Consider the following 17,530-nt stretch of genomic DNA (forward strand, 5'->3'; position numbering starts at 1 on the left):
CATGAGAGCAAAAGCCTAGCATCATGTCAATAGTTACTTATACCGTGCCATGTGCTTCACATCAGCAGGTCAATGAGTGGATGGTAAACGTTCTCTGTTCACGTACACAGATGGAAACTATGGGAAGTAATAACCATGTTAACTAGCTTGGCTATGGCAGCCATTTCAGTGAATACATACATCAGAACTCCCTATTGTATTCTTAAGTGTACATATATTTTGTAAGTGTGATGTGGTGTGTGTGTGTGTGTGTGTGTGTGTGTGTGTGTGCGCGCGCGTGCATGCTATGGTACACATGTGGAGGTCAGAGGGCACCCTCAGTTGACTGTATTTAAGACAGCATCTCTTGTTTGTTACTGAGGATGCCAGGCTAGCTGGCCTGTGACGTTCAGAGCCTCTCCTGTCCCTGCTTTCCTTTTCTGTAGGAGCACTGGCATTACAGACACACGCTACCCCACCTGGAGGCCTGGGGATCTGATCTCCCACCCCTTTACATGCACGGCAAGTGTTTTATCCCTGAGCAATCACCTTAGCTCCTCTATATAATTTCTATTTGTTAATTAGACTTCACTAAAGCTGGGAAAATTGGGAGACAGTTTTTTTAAACTAAAAAATTAAAATTCTAACCATAATGCACCAAAAGGATAGGTACATTTAAAAGAAGCACTAAACCTACGGAAGGCAATATTGAAATAACAAAGAAGATTTTTATCTTCGGACGACATTGTAGTTTAATTCAACTAATATTTGGCTTTCTCCAATGCACAGATCTGTGCCATGCACCACTGGGAACAGAAAAATTAATAAGCCATTCAGTCTGAGGTTTTGCCGAGTTTACAAAGATTTAAGTTTCAAAAGTATAAATTCAATATGTGAAATAAAATTGAAAGAGCAGCCTGTGACCGAGTAGGGAACACTATTCCATAAATTTAAGGTCAAAGTTCATCTTACAGCAGGCATCAATTATTTTGCTCTTGAGAAGGTGAAACATCCAGATAATTAAAAGATTAAATCAACACTAAGTTTTCACAATAGAACTTCAGTTCAATAATAAGTAGATTATAATCTATAAAAACTTAACTTACACTATTATGCTTATAATAATGGAAATCATTTTTGAGAGGTCAGATGCCTTCAATAGTTGACAGGAGAAAGAAAGAAGGCCCGGGTATGGTTTAACGTTTCATGACAACTGAAATCATGGAAATTCAAAATGATAGTGTGAACTGATGGTTTTAAAAATCAAATTATAAATACTCTTATGGGGCAGGGTCTACAAAGTCAACCCCACTGTGGTCAGACTCTTTTGTGGTGTTTTGGGGATTACTTACTCTTCTGTAAGCAGCCCCTCATCCATCCTCTGAAGGTATGCTCACTAAAGTCATTGTTTCTCCATGTTACTCTCTGGTGGGATCATACTGGGGCTTGATGTCTATAAGGTCAGAGTGTAAGTTTATTTAAATCTCCTCAGGCAAAACATTCTTTGAACACCTTCCTGTTGATAAATTCTTAGCATTCTGGGTTGCTATTGGTAAGTTGCGTCTCTATTGCCTTGCTGCTGTGGGAGCAGCTTCTGGCCCCCGCTATTTGACCTCACAGGACAACCCCGGGCATCGTGACCTCTGTTGCTCTTTTGTTGTGTTTCTCTTGTTCTTAGATGGTAGGCATATTGATCTCCTGTGAAGTCCCTATTGGTAAGTAGGACGTGCCCAGTTCTTTCTAAGCCTCTCTGTGCTAAATTTATTTAATCTTCACCGCACTAATTTTGTTACTCCTGTCATTTAGCCGTTGAGAGAACAAGAGACCAGAAAGAGGTTAAATATCATGCCCTGTATTGCACACATAGTCGGTGATGTGGCTGGACTCAACCACAGTCAGAGCACAGCATTAACGCACACCCTCTAGCGAATGACTGGAATTGAATGAGTGCAAACGCTTCTCAGCTTTATTTTTAAAAGGCTGCAATGGAGTTTATCCTTTTCAACTGCTTCCTGACCTCTAGTCAATATTCCCTTTCCTTTTTTCTTCTTTTGAGGTATGTGTGTGTGTGTGTGTGTGTGTGTGTGTGTGTCAGGGGGTTCAGCATTAAATCCTGCATCTAAAGTGACATTGGGGGTTTTTGCCACATGCACAATTGTGTTTTCAAGTTCTTTGAAAGACATCAACTCACCTCCAATACTTGATACACTTCACACATACACATATTTTAATCTTAAATCTTTCTCTCTCTTTACACACACGTCAAAATATGACTTAAAGAACCTGTATATTCCCCGTGAAAAGTTTTTAAATATGATTTCCCCCCTTATTCCAGTCTATAGTTATTACTTTGATTCCCTATACTGAGCTTTGAGAAATTTTCTTACTTTTGCTTTTTGGCAACAGTGGCAATTAAGGGGTTGGAGAGATGGCTCAGCACATAAGAGCCCTGGCTGCTCTTGCAGAAGACCTGTGTTCAATTCCCAGTACCCATATGGTAGCTCACAACTATCTGTAACTTCAGTTTTGGGGGAACTGATGCTCTCTTTTGGCTACCATAGGTACTGCATGTACATGATACACAGACATACCATATACATAAAAAATAAATAAACAAGATAGTGGCAAGTAAAAAAGTCTCTTATTCTATTATTATAACATCTGTATTTCATTTTTTAACTTCTTTGGTGCCTGGTGAAGTTTGGAAGAAACTCTGAAACCTTTACTGTGTCCATGAGGGTTATAGTTATATTTAACTTTGGTTAGCCACAATATGCAATCTTACATGGGGATGAAGTTTGAAAATAGGCCCGTTACAGGGATACACACCTACCCCAAAATCATCCTCTTTAAAGTTATGGTGGCATCCTGAAGTCTAAGCATGACCTGTCCTGGGGAAAGTCACCAGAACGGGTCCCTCACCTAAACCTGCTGTTTACCTTTTGGTAAACGGTGGTTGGAGTATACCTTTGACTAGAGAGCTGACGGTTCTCTCAATTTACAGTTCTGACAGAATACATCTGATCAGAGCACACCCTCGGCTCTTCCTGTCAATGGAAGTGAAGAAAACCAGAGGAACAAACCAGTCGTTTGAGAATACACTGATAATCGATTACACTAGGAACTTATTATTTGATTTTTGCAGTGAAACTCATTCAAAATCATAAGTAGGAATTTCGACTTGAAAAGGAATGTAAGCTGAGCTGTTGGCGTTCTGTGTCCTGATAATTGCATCCGGTGCAGAGCGCCCGCGGTGTGGCATATACGTAACTCAGACACAAACCAAGTGTTTTCATGTTGTAACAATGGTACCAAGTTAAGGCAAGGAATAAAGACACATTTTGCAGTGTTTACAAATAGAGAGCAGAGGATTTGTTTGATGAGCTTGGGGGTGCCTATGACTGCCCCTGTTTAGCATGTGTACCACAAAAGCAAAATAACTACAGCAGACGGGATCTGAACTCTTAACTCTCTTTTATTCTCCCTGATCCCTTCCTTCTGAACAGCAAATCGACTGCACACAGGAAGCTCTAGGAGTCCCCATCCTAACGGAATGGAAGTTGGAGGTATGGGGACTGCATCTCCATTTGCTTTCTGTGTGTTGCTCGGCTCACTCTACAGCCAGCACAGCTGAACAGTTAGTTGCCTTTGGGTTCCTGGTCAAGGTCAGAGACTGAAATTTTTCTGCTCTCTTCTTGAGCTGCCAAGCACAGAGGAGAATCTAAAAGTCAGAGGGAGGACTGTGGCCACCCAGGACAGTTTCTCAGAGTCGGATCGCCGACTGAAGCTTTTTAAAAATTTTATTACGAATGTGAAATCAGCTTCTGGACAGTGGAAACAAAATGCAGATGACTGCCAATACTGGCAGCTGGGATGTGACCGCGTGGACCTTGCTGAAGACCAATCAGTGAGCGAGTGTCTGCAGCCACTCTCTTAAGTATACCAACGAGTTGAAATATAAAAATGTGAAATGGCTGAGCATTACATTTAAATGATAAAGAAAGATGTGCCCAAGGCACTTGCCCCGAGTCAGGGAGAGAAGATTGTCACAGGCCATTGAACCAGAGGAGAAGTGTGGAGGTTATCAAGGGAAAGGAAAGACCTTGAGAAAAAAAATCACAGGGACCAGAAAGATCGCTAATTGTGTCTAACTGTGAAACGCTGACCTGCTCTGTCTATTTTAAACATCACCGATGTATGCTGGGAATGACAGGAAAGACAGAGACCTTTGAAAACTAGTCTACAGCACCCCTTCCTCTCTACACTTGGGTCTTACCCAGTTAGTTCTCAGTGTGGCACCCAATGGCAAGGCATGTTCTTTTTTTTTTTTTAACTGTTATTTCTGCTTTTTAAATTTATGGTTCCAAATGGACCTGTGAAGTCGTGGGCATATGGGAAAGGAGGATTAACACAATCCTTACGTGGGCCCGACAGTGGCTTCTGCCTGCTAGGGTCCTAACAGTGTGAAACGGGCCTGAATAGCTCAACTTCTCTGACCCTCGCTGACCCCTGTGTAAAGCAACAACAATAAAAGAGTAACTAGGCTTTTGTGTATTGCACACACCGTCTTCGTCTGTTTCCAGATGCTGTAACAGAATGTCTGAACCTGGGTGATTTATGAAGAGAAGTTTATTTGACTTTTAATCCAGAAAGATGGAGAAAAACCCAAACAAACCAGAAAGAGACTCCAAGAGATGCTGCATGGCTCTGGTGAGGACCTTGTGAGGCTTTGACTTGCAGCAGAGACAGAAAGGACAAATAGCTGTGGGCAGAAGAGGGAGGCACCGAGGGACAGGTGTTTGTGACTGCTCACTCACTTTCCCATGAGCGACCTCAATTCCCTTGTGAGGAGAGAGTCGCTACAACCCGAACCGTTCTTAGAGAGCCCCACATCCCTCAGTGCCATTCCATTGGCCAACTTCGGCACGAGTTCTCTTGGGGACAGAACACAGGAGGGGCCAGCAAAGCAGCACACTGAAAGTGCTGGGCGGAGAGTCTGGGCCAAAGCGATGCTCAGAAAATGCCAGCTCTGGCCTCCGTTTTGATCGACACTGCTGCTATTTGAAGCAACAAGTGGCTGGGCGATGCTCTGAATTACCTATTGAGTTAATGCCAGGAGGTTCCCTCTTTAGCTTAGGCTCTCTCTGAAAGGGACACTAGCGTGAGGATGAGAGATACGGGTGCCTAAAAATATTGGTAAAATATCGCTTGGTGTTGACTAGTTCTGGACCACATAATTATAGGAACAAATAACTGCTCATCCCTAATTTTAAAGGTGTGTATGGCTGAGGGCGTTTATTTTTATGGGTTGTTAAAACATTACTGTCTAATTACCAGGAGAAGAATGGCTTCTAGAATTGGGTAGACATTAATTTTAAAGACTCAAGAGACAGCTCTATCAGGTCCATTAAGGCCTCAAGTAGAACCTAAAATTTCATGATATTAAAATACGCAGCGGATCAGTTATTGGAACTCTTTCCCCTCCCTCCACCAAGAAAATCCACTAATTTCCCAAAAGGCAACAGAAAATACATCTAAACGTACACAGCCCACTAAGTTCCACACACAGGCCTCCTGACTTGCTGCTGAAAGGGGTCCTCCTTCAGACACTTCTGGCAGTCTGTCTCGCGTGGGAGCTGTGTGGAGGGGCCAAAGAACAGCCCAGAAGATCAAGCGAATGAGATTTACCACGGGCCGTGCGGAATGTGTGCGAAGCTTTTGTAGAAAGGTAGGCCAAATTCGGAGATAAAGAACAGAACCAAACAATCGCCCTCCCTCACCCCTCAACATTCATCTTTGACTAGTGGATGCCTCCGTCTTCGAAATCTGGCCTCCGACTATGGCTACCCATTCTCTTCTCGTCTGGAACAATCTCCAGTGGCTACCAGCTACGGAGAAGGAAATGCTAGATTCCGTGAAGCAGGCCCAGGGGTACGGGGATTTTGGGGAAGGAAAAATCGAAAGGCTTTCTTCCCCATTTTCTATGAAGTTTACATAAGCTGGAGATCAGACAAGTGGATGCTGAGTAAAGTCGAACACTCTCCCTTCGCCCTCTAACAAAACCCACGCGCTCTGTGTTTTCTGGGTCATCAGTGCCGCTTCGCGTTCTCGGTTGTCGAGTCTCTAAGGTTCGGATTCTTCGGACTTCCGACTTTTGCCCTTTTAGTGTTTGCAGGCAATTACCTGGGAGAGCCAGGTAGCTCTCCCTCTGCCCTGAGTGCTAACTCCAGCTCTGCCTAGAGTACGGGGTTCAGACACCCTTCTCAAGGGGGCTTTGCCGAACCTCAAAGCCTGGCTGCCCTCACTCCTTTATTTTGCCCTAACCCTTTGTGGATGTCACTTTCCCACTGAACCGGGGGCTTTTGCGGTTGTGACTGACAGTTGTAGCCCCTAGGGCTGTGGTTCTGGAAATTGACAACATGTCAGAATCATTAGTACTTAATTAAAAGCCAACTAATTCAGAATCTCCAGGGAGTGGAGACCCAGGCAAAGCATCTTTAAAACGTGGCAGTTCTCAAACTTTTAATCTGCAAACTGCTCGCCCGGGGACCTCCTTAAACTGCAAAGTCTGCTCAGTGAAAACTAGCTAAAGCCGGAGAATATGCCTTTCCAACAAGGTCTGATGATCGCCACTTTGCTGAAGCACCTCAAGGTCGTCCCTCTCCCTCTCCCCCTCCCCGCACCTCGTCCCTCTCCCCGCAAGTCAGCCTTACTTATACCCTGATTCAGGGTTCCATCTTAAGCTCACAAATTGTTACTGAACCCAGGACACTTCCTTCAAATCCTGCGAGCTCTATCTGCCACCATGATTTTAGGTTTTCCCATAAGTGCATCCCCGCTCTGTCTTGTTCTTGTGTTTATGCTAATCTCCCTGGCAACAGAATACAATGGAAGACAGAGGACTGTGAGGACAAGAGGGCAAAGGTCACTGATGCTCCTTGGCTTCTGAGTATGGATCTTATGGTTCCCTTCATTGCTGCCTCAGCCCTGGTCTCTTTCCTTGCTGGCTCTTGCCATCTTCTGTGTCCCAGAGACCACTTCCTAAATATAATCCCAGCAGCACAGACACTGAGAGAAACAATTAATAAATGGGACCTCCTGAAACTGAAAAGCTTCTGTAAAACAAAGGACACTGTCAAAAGGACAAAACGACAGCCTACAGCATGGGAAAAGATCTTCACCAACCCACATCAGACAGAGGACTGATCTCCAAAATATACAAAGAACTCAAGAAATTGGTCATCACAAGAACAAATAGTCCAATAAAAAAAAATGGGGTACAGACCTAAACAGAGAACTCTCAATGAAGGAATCTAAAATGGCTGAAAGACACTTAAGGAAATGCTCAACATCCTTAGTCACCAGAGAAATGCAAATCAAAACAACTCTGAGATTCCATCTTACACCTGTCAGAATGGCCAAGATCAAAAACACTGATGACAGCTTATGCTGGAGAGGATGTGGGGTCAAGGGAACACTCCTGCATTGCTGGTGGGAGTGCAAGCTGGTCCAGCCACTTTGGAGATCAGTCCCTCTTCGCTCTCTATCTTCAGCCTCACATTTTCATTCCTTCCCTACTGTCCCTGTGACTCGCTTTGAACAGATCAACACAAATACAAGCAAATGTCCACACGGGGAAATCTTTTCCTTCCACTTTAAGTACCGCTTGTTTAAGTTCAGGCCTCTTCCTCAGTAAGTTCTTCTGTCTTTTCACATGTGGATCAGATCCATCTCTTTAGTTTTAAGCAAAGCTCCGGAAGGCTCTGAATTACTGCCGGCCGCACTAATGACACCATTAAAGGTTGTCTTACAGCCTTTGAGTAGGTTCACACATCAACTAAACTACAGTCAGTGACTCCCAGAGCTCGCACCGAGGTAGCCTGGGTGTTGCAGGGCACTCAGCAGGAGAGAGGGTACAATGTCATGGCCCTATGGCAACCCACCAATTTGCCATACTACCTCAAGGCAGTTCACAGAGTTTACAGAAGGGGGCACTATATTCCTTTTGATGATGTCATACTGAGGGCTGGGATTCCTCTTAGTGGTTGAGACTGGAAGCCTCTACAGCTCAAATGCCAGGGTAGAAAGAGCAGCTAGGGGGTGAAATCCAGTCTGTTTGAGGTCTTCAAAGCCATGTCAGTGATTGTGATTAAGGATGAAATAAAAACCCTAGTTTTTGTTAACTTATCTGTATTATCCCTTCAAAGGGTTAGGGAGCTGTTAGAAGAGAAATTTTTATTGAGTTGTTTTAGTCCAACTATTTACTACACGAGACCAGTAGATACTTGTTTCTTTCCAAGGCCAGCCCGAGACACAGCGCTGTGACCTGAGAGAACTTTGGAATCTCTGCCTTAGTCCAGTGTTTTTCCTCTAAGGTTCCCAGACACAATTTGTCTGGCATAGTCTCCCCGTCTGTCTTTTCTTCCTAGTTAGTGTAAGTTAAAAGCTGTCCCGTGTGTTGTCACACTGAAGGTCCACTGTGTGTCTCCCCTTCTTTTGCTTTTCTTTCTTTTGGAGATTTTATTTTGGGGTGTGGGGAGTGGGATTGAACCTGGGGCCTTGACATGTTAGACAAGCACCCTACCACTGAGCTTACCTCCCCTGCTTTTCTTCTGTCTTTTGGAAAATTTATTCTTATTTTCTTCTACTTTTAATTAGAATAAAAAGCTACTTGTCTGTTGGCATCGCATTGCGGCAGAGACAGATTTGGGAAGCTTTGCCGCCTCAACAGTTTGAGAACGACTCCTGCATCCCCTGCAGCAGCACTGGCTGGAAGGGCAACGTCAGTTTATGTTTTTGACCTTTTTTTTTTCCTCTCTAGCTAATATTCCCTCAAGTATTATGACTTCAAGGAGGAGGAGGGTCAACAGAAAGGGAAGATGACAAAGAGGGTGAGAAAGGGAACTGTGTCTTGCTGCCAATAGACTATCCAGATGCAGCGCTTGTGGGCAAAGCCATGGTTGTGGAGGGGGTTTTGCCATTAATTGGCACGTTTTCCCGCCACTGGCATTACCTTATTTTGCTTCTGTGGTGTGAGTGGTGGGATAAAACTCAATATTCTGCTTCCCTTCATTATACATAGATTAGTAGGGCGTGTCCAATGAGGGTCTCAACAATTTTACTGCGCATTGGCCAATAGTGTTCGCTAGTGTTCCCCTGTAACTCCAGCTTGTGTGTGTGTGTGTGTGTATGTGTGTGTGTGTGTGTGTGTATGTGTGTGTGTGTGTGTGTGTGTGTACAGTTGCCTAAACTTCCCAGGTGAAGAAACCAAAGCCCTGAAGGCTCATTTACCCCCTCAGGGTCAGGGCAATGGTCAGTTTTGTGGCACAGTTTTGGGTCTGTACATCCATAGCTGGCAACTTTCCTCCAAGGCTCTTCCCCCTATCACAATTATAATCATAAAACCCACTCTTGCACGTTTTTATCCCATTGCTGCTTCCACCGTCCTGGACTTCGGGACTCCGTGGTATTATTGAAATAAGATGGAATCAGTATTTGGGAAGAAAAAGAAAGCGGGGGAGGGGATTTCAATCATTTTGACAAAGTGCTTTTTAAAACTTAATCTTCTATGGTAATAATGCTATTTGCATTGTGAAAGTGCTTCAAAGATTTAAAAAAAAACTATTACTCTATTAACACAGTGGTGTCAAGTGGCACAGAGGAAATGAAGTATGAGCAGGGGAAGTTTCTTCCCTCAGTGGTCCCAGCAGGTGTGAGTTGCAAAGCAAATTGGTGACAAGATCCTTGGGGCAGCAGTGTTGCCGTTCACTGGGTCTCTGGGTATTTTTTTCTCTCTGACTTTTTTTTCCACATTAATAATTCACTGCACTGGAACATTGCCTGGCTACCTCAACCCAAGCCTCCTTCATGTATAGTGGTAAATACTCCAGGAGGATATTTGCACAGAGTTATTCGGGGAGATTTGATCACAGATTAAAATGTGAACACGCAGCCTTGGGAACCTGCACAATTTATGCCATTTGCATGATATCCTGATGAAGGTGGCTCCAAATCAATCACAGGCAAGGGCATCTTAGCATCTATATTTTTTAATGTTCATTCTCAGTTTAAGAGATGTGTGACAATTACTTTCTTCTCCATCCCAGCTCATGAAATGCAGAATCTACAGGCTAGGTACTGGCTACCCTGGCTTGTCTTTTATATCTTTGCCCAGGTCAAATTTTCTTCAGCAAGAAAGCTGGTGACAAGAGTGGCTGACACATCTTGTGACAGCTGAAGGAGGCTGCCTCTCCGAGTGAGTTCCAGGACCTCGCTCCTCTCTCTGCTTCCTAGTCAATACAATGGTCGGACCTCGTTACCTAGAAATAACACCTTTGTGTATCATGAATCTTTCATCAGCCTTGCTACAGTTAAATCCTAAGAATTTAAGACGCCGGGTTCTGGCCAATTATCTGGGATAAGCCTAACCGGTTCCGCTTGTACCAACAGTAACTTCTAGAACTAACCTCTGGGGTTCCACTTGTACCAACAGTAACTTCTAGAACTAACCTCTGGGGATGAGTCTGGCCAAGGAAAGTGGCTTCTGTTTGGAGGGCAAAGGGTGCTGGGAGAAACAGAGTTAGGAAGTAGTTAAAGGGACTCAGGCTCAGAATGCTTGCTTTCAAATTGAGAAAAAGGACTTGCTCTCCTTACAGCAAAATCGCTCTCTTTCTATTTTTAATAAACCCTACTTTACAGACTAGCTGGACCCCATTTTTCCAGCTTAAGTAAAAAATTAAAGGATTTATGATAATCCTCTGTGGATGGTTGTGGGCGGTTCGTTTTCCACCTGAGCCTTCTCTTCTGTTGCACTGCTAATATTTCTCAGCTTCTTGCTACACTTTCATCCGGCAACTACTCAAGCGAGGAGAAAAAAAAAAAACAAAACAGTCTTACCAGATAAGCAACAATTCATACTGTATTGGGGAATAGTTTACACCTTCCTGTCTATTTCTTAGCAGTAACTTCTTTGGACTTTTAAGCTTAGACTGTCAAAGCACCCAAAGGAATCCTACCTTGCCCACGTACTGATAATCGGATCCTGTGTATTCCTCCAGGAGGAAGAACTGATTCCACATCCAGCTTCTTTTCGAACGGCTCAGCTCATTCCTGCTGTTCGCAGAGAGCTCCAGGGCCCTCCTCTTTGCTGGGAAGTCACTAGTCCTTTTAGATAATGGGCTTGAGGAAGTTGGATAGGGCTGGCCAACCCAAAAGAGCAGCAAGAAGTACGGATAAGTTCTCATGATGATCGATGGCAAGGCAGGCACGCGAGACTTTGGGTAGCGAGTTCCCCTTTCCTTAATGCGCCTCTTTTCACTGCACTGGATCCAGGCTCATTCCTCCCCTCTTCCTTAATGTACTTTGCTTGGCGCACAGAAAGTATCTGGAAAGAATAATAACATATCAAGCAGTTTTAGAGATGCTTAAAATTCAGTGTTAGAGCAAATAGGCAGGAAAAAAAAAAGAGCACAGGAATTTGAATAGCAAAATAACAACAAAAAAAGTTAGCTATCAATTCTGAAAGAAGGAAAGCAGTCTTTCTGGGCACGCAGAATGGGATATGCAGAAAGGGAGGCGCAGACCCAGCAGGAAATGCTCTCTCTGTTTTTCCTTTTATATCTCTTACAGATCCGACTTTAAGTAATAGCTTCGCTAGAGTTCAACGCACCACGATGGATCATTTCACTACTCGTTTGCTTCGGAATATGTGGGCCGGGATCTCCTTAGAAGCAACGCGCTTGCGTTTCTGATTCTATTTGCATATTTATCTCCACGAGCAAGTCCAAGGCAAAGAATACCATAGACAATTTAAATTCAATTGGAAGTGGATCATTTGGAAAACTCCCTGGAGTGCACCGGGCACCTGCAATGTGCCAGGCAGGAGGCGAGGCAGAATGTACTCCTCAGACACTTGGCTGTGGAGATGTGCTCTGATGGATCAGCCGGGTCAAATAAGGCTGGAAGACACGAAACGCCTTCTCTTCAAAAATGCAGATTTGCTGAGGGAAGTTTCTGGAGTGATATATTTTTTTACATTGGTGTTAGCAAGCTTATATTTAATCCAAAAACTTTGCAAAGTAGACCCCACCCCCAAACTATGACACCTATTTACTCTATGAAAAAAATATATAGAATTTATATTTAAGAACCCTGAAATGTACTTTATGAAATGTACAAATTGTCATGTGCTGTTTGAGCTCATTGAGAAACTTGCTTTAGAAATTTAGTTGTCTCAGACTGTCACTGAAGAGCCCTTGTCTGGGCACAGGCTGCCCCCTTAACTCTGTGACAGGGAAGAAAGAGACCAGAAAAACAGCCCAAGAGTTGGTGCGGGAGAATTGTCTGTATTATATCAATCGTCAATTGTGTTTTAAGTAAACGCTGATTGGCCAGACAGGAAGTATAGACGGGTAAACCAGACAGGAAGTAGAACAGGAGAATGCTGGAAAGGAGGAAGCCTAGTCCTCACCAGTCCAGCCCAGACCACCAAAGAAGCAACATGTGATCTGCCCTGCTATGAAAGGTACCGAGCCATGTGGCTAACATAGATAAGAATAATGGGTTAATATAAGCTACAAGAGCTAATAAGAAGACTGAGCTAATGGGCCAATCAGTTTTATAACTTATGGAGTTCTCTGTGTGATTTTCTCTGGGACTTGTTGGCTGTGGGAACTGGGCAGGACAGAAACCCCAACAAGCTGGCCCTCATGTTACAGCTCACAAATACCAGTCTATTATCCCATCACTCCAAGAGAGCAGCTATAAGGTGAGCCATTTCCACCTGAGGTGACTATCGTCTGCTCCATGCCTGGAAATCGCTAATAGTGGAAACCGGAAGTTGGACGTTGAGCTGTGAGATGCTCATCCATGGGGAGAAAGCTCAGTTGGGAACTCCAGCCGGCTACCTCAACATCTCCAGTCAATTTTTGCCGGATGTTATAAACCCTGATTTGATGGCCTTGCATTTGCTCTCAGGATACTCTAGTCCTCTCTGCTGGATGCTGCCAGTTTCTGATTTGATGACACTTTGACCTCTATCTGCTGTTTCTACTTGCTGTTTACTCTTTTATGTCTGTTTGCGATATACTTAGTGAACTCACTCATGTGTAAACAAAAGGATGGTTATGGTAGATCATCTTCCAGATCACACAGAATAATCTTGTAAGAGACAAGAAAGTAATATTCCAATTTCCTTAGGAAATCCTTGAATTGTGTCTTTAAATTTCCCTTGTGTTATCAACAATCAAATTCCTCAAATAGTTTCTGATTATCCCAAACACACTAAGCATATCCCAGTATCACAGCAAGGACCACTGACTGTGAGATTTTTGGAAAAGTCAGCTATTAAAACAATGTGGGTAATTATTTTCCATGGCAAATATTAATTTTCAGGAACACAACCTATTATTTAAAAAATCCTGGAGCCAGACTCTTGGCAAAGATGTCCAGTTTGAGTCAATGGCTTATGTTATTAAAGTCACACATGCCACATCTCCTTCCCACACTCTCCTCCTGCCTTGACCTCTAAAGGGTGCTGGCATTACAGTCCTGCCCCGCCATGTCTGGCCTACCTTCCCTGAAAAAAAAAAAAAAAGAATTTAATGAATTCAACAGATGACACATTTATCATACTACTTGGATATTTTCTTGAATAATGTACCAATAGGTACAAGAACATCACAATGGTCGTTGGGTGAGAACATCATCTTTGAACCACACAGATAAACACTGCAGGTTATTGGTACAGTGTTTTTGTTTCCCCTTGATCCCTAGCATCCCATCACAGGAATGAATATAGCTGACAAGGATTTTTAACTTTGTGGTGTTGCTTTTCACCCTAGTCGTGAGTAATTATAGACATTTGCCATGGTCCTGAAAGCGTTCTATTGGGAGGGAGGTGAAATATTCCATCATCTTCAGCACTTCCAAAATTTTATTCCATTATTATGCATCTTCCTGACAGCAGGCTGGGGAAGTTGAAAGTTCCACAGGTGACAGAGTTTGCGCTGTGACTATTAGTCAACCTGGAGAAATGCCAGGCCACAGTACCCTCGCTGGGCCTCAGCCTCAGCATAGGGGCAGGATGACCAGCTCGCTGTTAGGTGGGAATGACTCCTCCTTCCCTTGTTGGTGGGAGGGAAGAGACTGAGAGAGCATGTGGAGAAAAGCTCCCCAGAGACACTTACTCATTTTTAGAAAGAGAGATTACACTAAGGTTGATTCAGTGAAAATTACATTTTTCTTAATTTCCCACATTCGCCATTCTTTGCAGAGACGAATCCTGCAGTGAGGAATTACATGTCTGCTGCTCTGCTCTGCGTGTGCCCCGTGGCGCTGGCAGGGGAGGGGGCTGCAGAGAATGGAGGTGTCAGCTCCAGAAAAGCCAGCTCCTAAAGGCCATTTTAAAGAAAAATCGATCCCTGTGGGCGTTGTATGCAAACTCTGCAAGCTGTTGCCACTTGAATATTAAATATTAGTTCTTTTTTTAATACCACAGATACCAAAATGTCAAGTATTTCATTTTTTTCCTTAGTTAGGAATGAGCTTTTAAAGTGATGCAAATTTAAGCAGTTTCCATGTTCACTGTAATGTTGGTATCGCTTTAATCCAGTTCCTGGATCCATCTGACAGGCGGAGACCTAATGAAAAACTCACTATGCAAACCAGAATGACAACGATCTGCTCCTACTTGATGTTAGTGTTTTAGAAGCGTATATTTCCATGTAAATTAATCTCTACGAATTTGGAAAAGTTAGGCGTCATTTCATTTGACCTCAGTTTTTCTTTTTCTTTTGTTCTTGGGGTTATTTTAGTATCTGCTCCACAGAGGAGCAGTTTGAGGAGCAAACAAGTCATTGTGTGCAGAGAACCTGAAATGGTGCCTGACACTTACACATGCATTGCTAAATACTATTATTATTTTTGTTAATGCCGTTTGTATTGCAACCACAGATCCAAATATAACACACTGGACAGAGTCTGAAGATGGTCAGGTCCCTCTTAGAACTAAATGTTTTCCCGTTGTCCAGAAAACACCTCCAAGCAAGTCAGAATTCTTTCAAAATTCAAGAGTAGAAACACTTGAGAATCTCGTTAGACCCATTTGTTAATTGTTCACCTTTGGGTGGCGTTCAAGTCATCTCTGACAGTTATGGTACAGGAAGAGGAAGCAAATGTATCCTATCCGGATGGCCACTGCTCACGCAAAGGAAGGGAACATGGAAAAGCAGAGTGCACTAGGGGAGCCACACATTCATAGAACATGTGGTTTTTCTTCCTGTCCATCTTACAATTTAAGATTAAAATGGAATCTTTACTTTATTCCAGTATAAAAAAATACCAGAGCCACCTTCAACTTGGTTTTGGCTTTGTACAAACGCTCCTGGTAATCAGCATGCTGACACGATTCTCAGGTAGTGTTAGATAAGAATTTGATATAACGAGAACGAATGCTATTTACATTTTAGATTTTATCTAATCCAAAATTATCAAGTGGGGGAAAAAACTGAACGCACTTCAAACCCATGTCTTTAACGTACAACAGCAATAACAATAGCAACTACCTCCCCAGGGTTCAAGGTGTTGAAGGTCAGGGATTCAGGCACAGAAGTGCTGAAAATCATTAGAACTTTGAGGCGCGTGGGAGGCTGGGCATTCCTGAGCAGTGGAGATAGGAGAGAAGCATGTGACCCACACTAATGGATGTAAGGCTCACTCTGTACTTTACCGAAGTCAGCCAGAAGGACAAAGGACTGAGGACATGCACCCATACTGGATTTTAAGATTGCAAGCATGGTGTTCAATCAGGAAAGAGCCAGAAGAGAGATGGTGGGAGGGGCCGGCTCAATAAAGTAGAGGCTGGGCCAATGTAATACCCTTGTTCTTCCTTTTGTGCCTGCTGGCAGCAAGAGCAAATGAGCTAGGTGCACAAACAGTGCCATAAAAACTCAAATTGAACTGTCTAATTACAGTTGAACGGTAGCTTACGAAGACCCTGACTCTACTTTGGATTTTCTTTTGGGAGCAAACTTGCTTTTTCTTACAGGCGATTGTTGTAATCTCTGAACGTTGGTTTGTAAATGTGCATAAATCCAGAGAAACAGTTTGAATCGCCTAGAAGCTTTATTAGAGTGACATGCAGAAGGTAATTACGATGTTTATGTATAGTAGGGCAAGACCCCCCTGTAACGTTAGTAATTGCATATATGGAGACTGTATTTGCCCAGAAGACAATATGAACTTCAGTTGTCATAAGAATACTTAGTCAAGGCGGCTGAAGTGATGGCCCAGTGGTTAAGAGCACTGGCTGCTCTTCCAGAGGACCCAGGTTCAATTCCAACCACCCACATGGCAGCTCGTAACTGTCTGTGGCTCCAGTTCCAGGAGATCTGACATTCTCACACAGACATACATGCCGGCAAAGCACCAATGCATGCAAAATAAAAATAAGTAAATCATTAAAAAAATGAATACTTAGTCAAGCCCAGGTATACCATTTAGAAAGTTGGATTCACTAATTCAGGTTCTACCAATTTCCAAAATGTAATGATTATTCCAAAACCTGAGTCGATGTTCTCCATCAATTAGCAAAGATTTCAGACTTTAATAATATAAAAACATTTCATTGGATATGTGTAGAGTGAGAAGGAGAATTACAAGGTCTTCAAGTTCCCTAGGGCACTTCGGAATCACCTTTCATTCACAAATCATTAATATGCTAATTAGAAAATGTCTCCATTGATTGAATTGCTTCTCTGGTGACTTATGTTTGCTAACAGTTTGAACAACTTGACAGCATTATCTGGTTTTGATGCTGATTCCACTACACTATTTGCAGACAGATAATATTAGATATATTGAAAGCGATATAATTACACTAATGCTTTAAAGTTCAGACTTGGCATACATTTATTTACCCTACTGTTCTTGATTAATGCTAATCAGGACAATGTTTCTACATTCTAGCTAGTTTACAAATGCAACCAAACACATCCATTGTTTTGTTTGTGGGGTCTTCAGTTTGGTACCAAAAGCACAGCAAGCATTCCAGAAAGCAATGTTGTATCCCATTTTAGCCCCTGACCACAGTGAAAGGATTTTTAAAAAATTGATTATGAAATTATTTTGTCAGATAAATGACGTTGAATATATGTATCTGTATAACAGCCTAATATTTTGCTTGAGGCTACCCACAGAAAACATTGCTATAAAAATCATCTATACTAAGCCACTAAGTCATAAGCTTAGCTTTTTAGCCTATGTACCATCAGCCCCTTATTAATTTTTAGTACCTTTCCTTTTCCACTTTATAATTAATGAAGTAGAAAACAGCTGGTTGTTTATAACTACTTAGCTTTATTCCTGACCCCACTGCACTCCAACTAAGGGTATGACATTCCTTTTAAAAGATATCGTTGAACAACTTCATACGTTAATATAACAAATTTTAGTTGCCTTCCCTCCTCATTCCCCCGTTTATCCCATTACCTCTCCTGTTAAAACCCATCTTCTCCCATCGTCTCCTTCCTACTTTAATGCCTTTTCTGTATGA

At 42.8% G+C, this 17,530-nt stretch overlaps 1 protein-coding gene across 3 annotated transcripts in view; it reads right to left on the reverse strand.

Moving 5' to 3' along the window:
- Positions 1 to 17,530, reverse strand: part of Cdh6 (cadherin 6) — a 136,152-nt gene that overhangs the window by 47,416 nt on the left and 71,206 nt on the right. For all 3 annotated transcript variants that reach the window (XM_048429846.3, XM_085676607.2, XM_085676609.2), the window contains exon 2: positions 10,995 to 11,362. In XM_048429846.3, the coding sequence (XP_048285803.1) occupies positions 10,995 to 11,222 (228 nt within the window). In that variant the 5' untranslated portion in view covers positions 11,223 to 11,362. The remainder of the gene's footprint in view (positions 1 to 10,994; positions 11,363 to 17,530) is intronic.

This window comes from Myodes glareolus, chromosome 15 (assembly GCF_982192425.1).
Source record: "Myodes glareolus chromosome 15, mMyoGla1.1, whole genome shotgun sequence".
NCBI lineage: Eukaryota > Metazoa > Chordata > Mammalia > Rodentia > Cricetidae > Myodes > Myodes glareolus.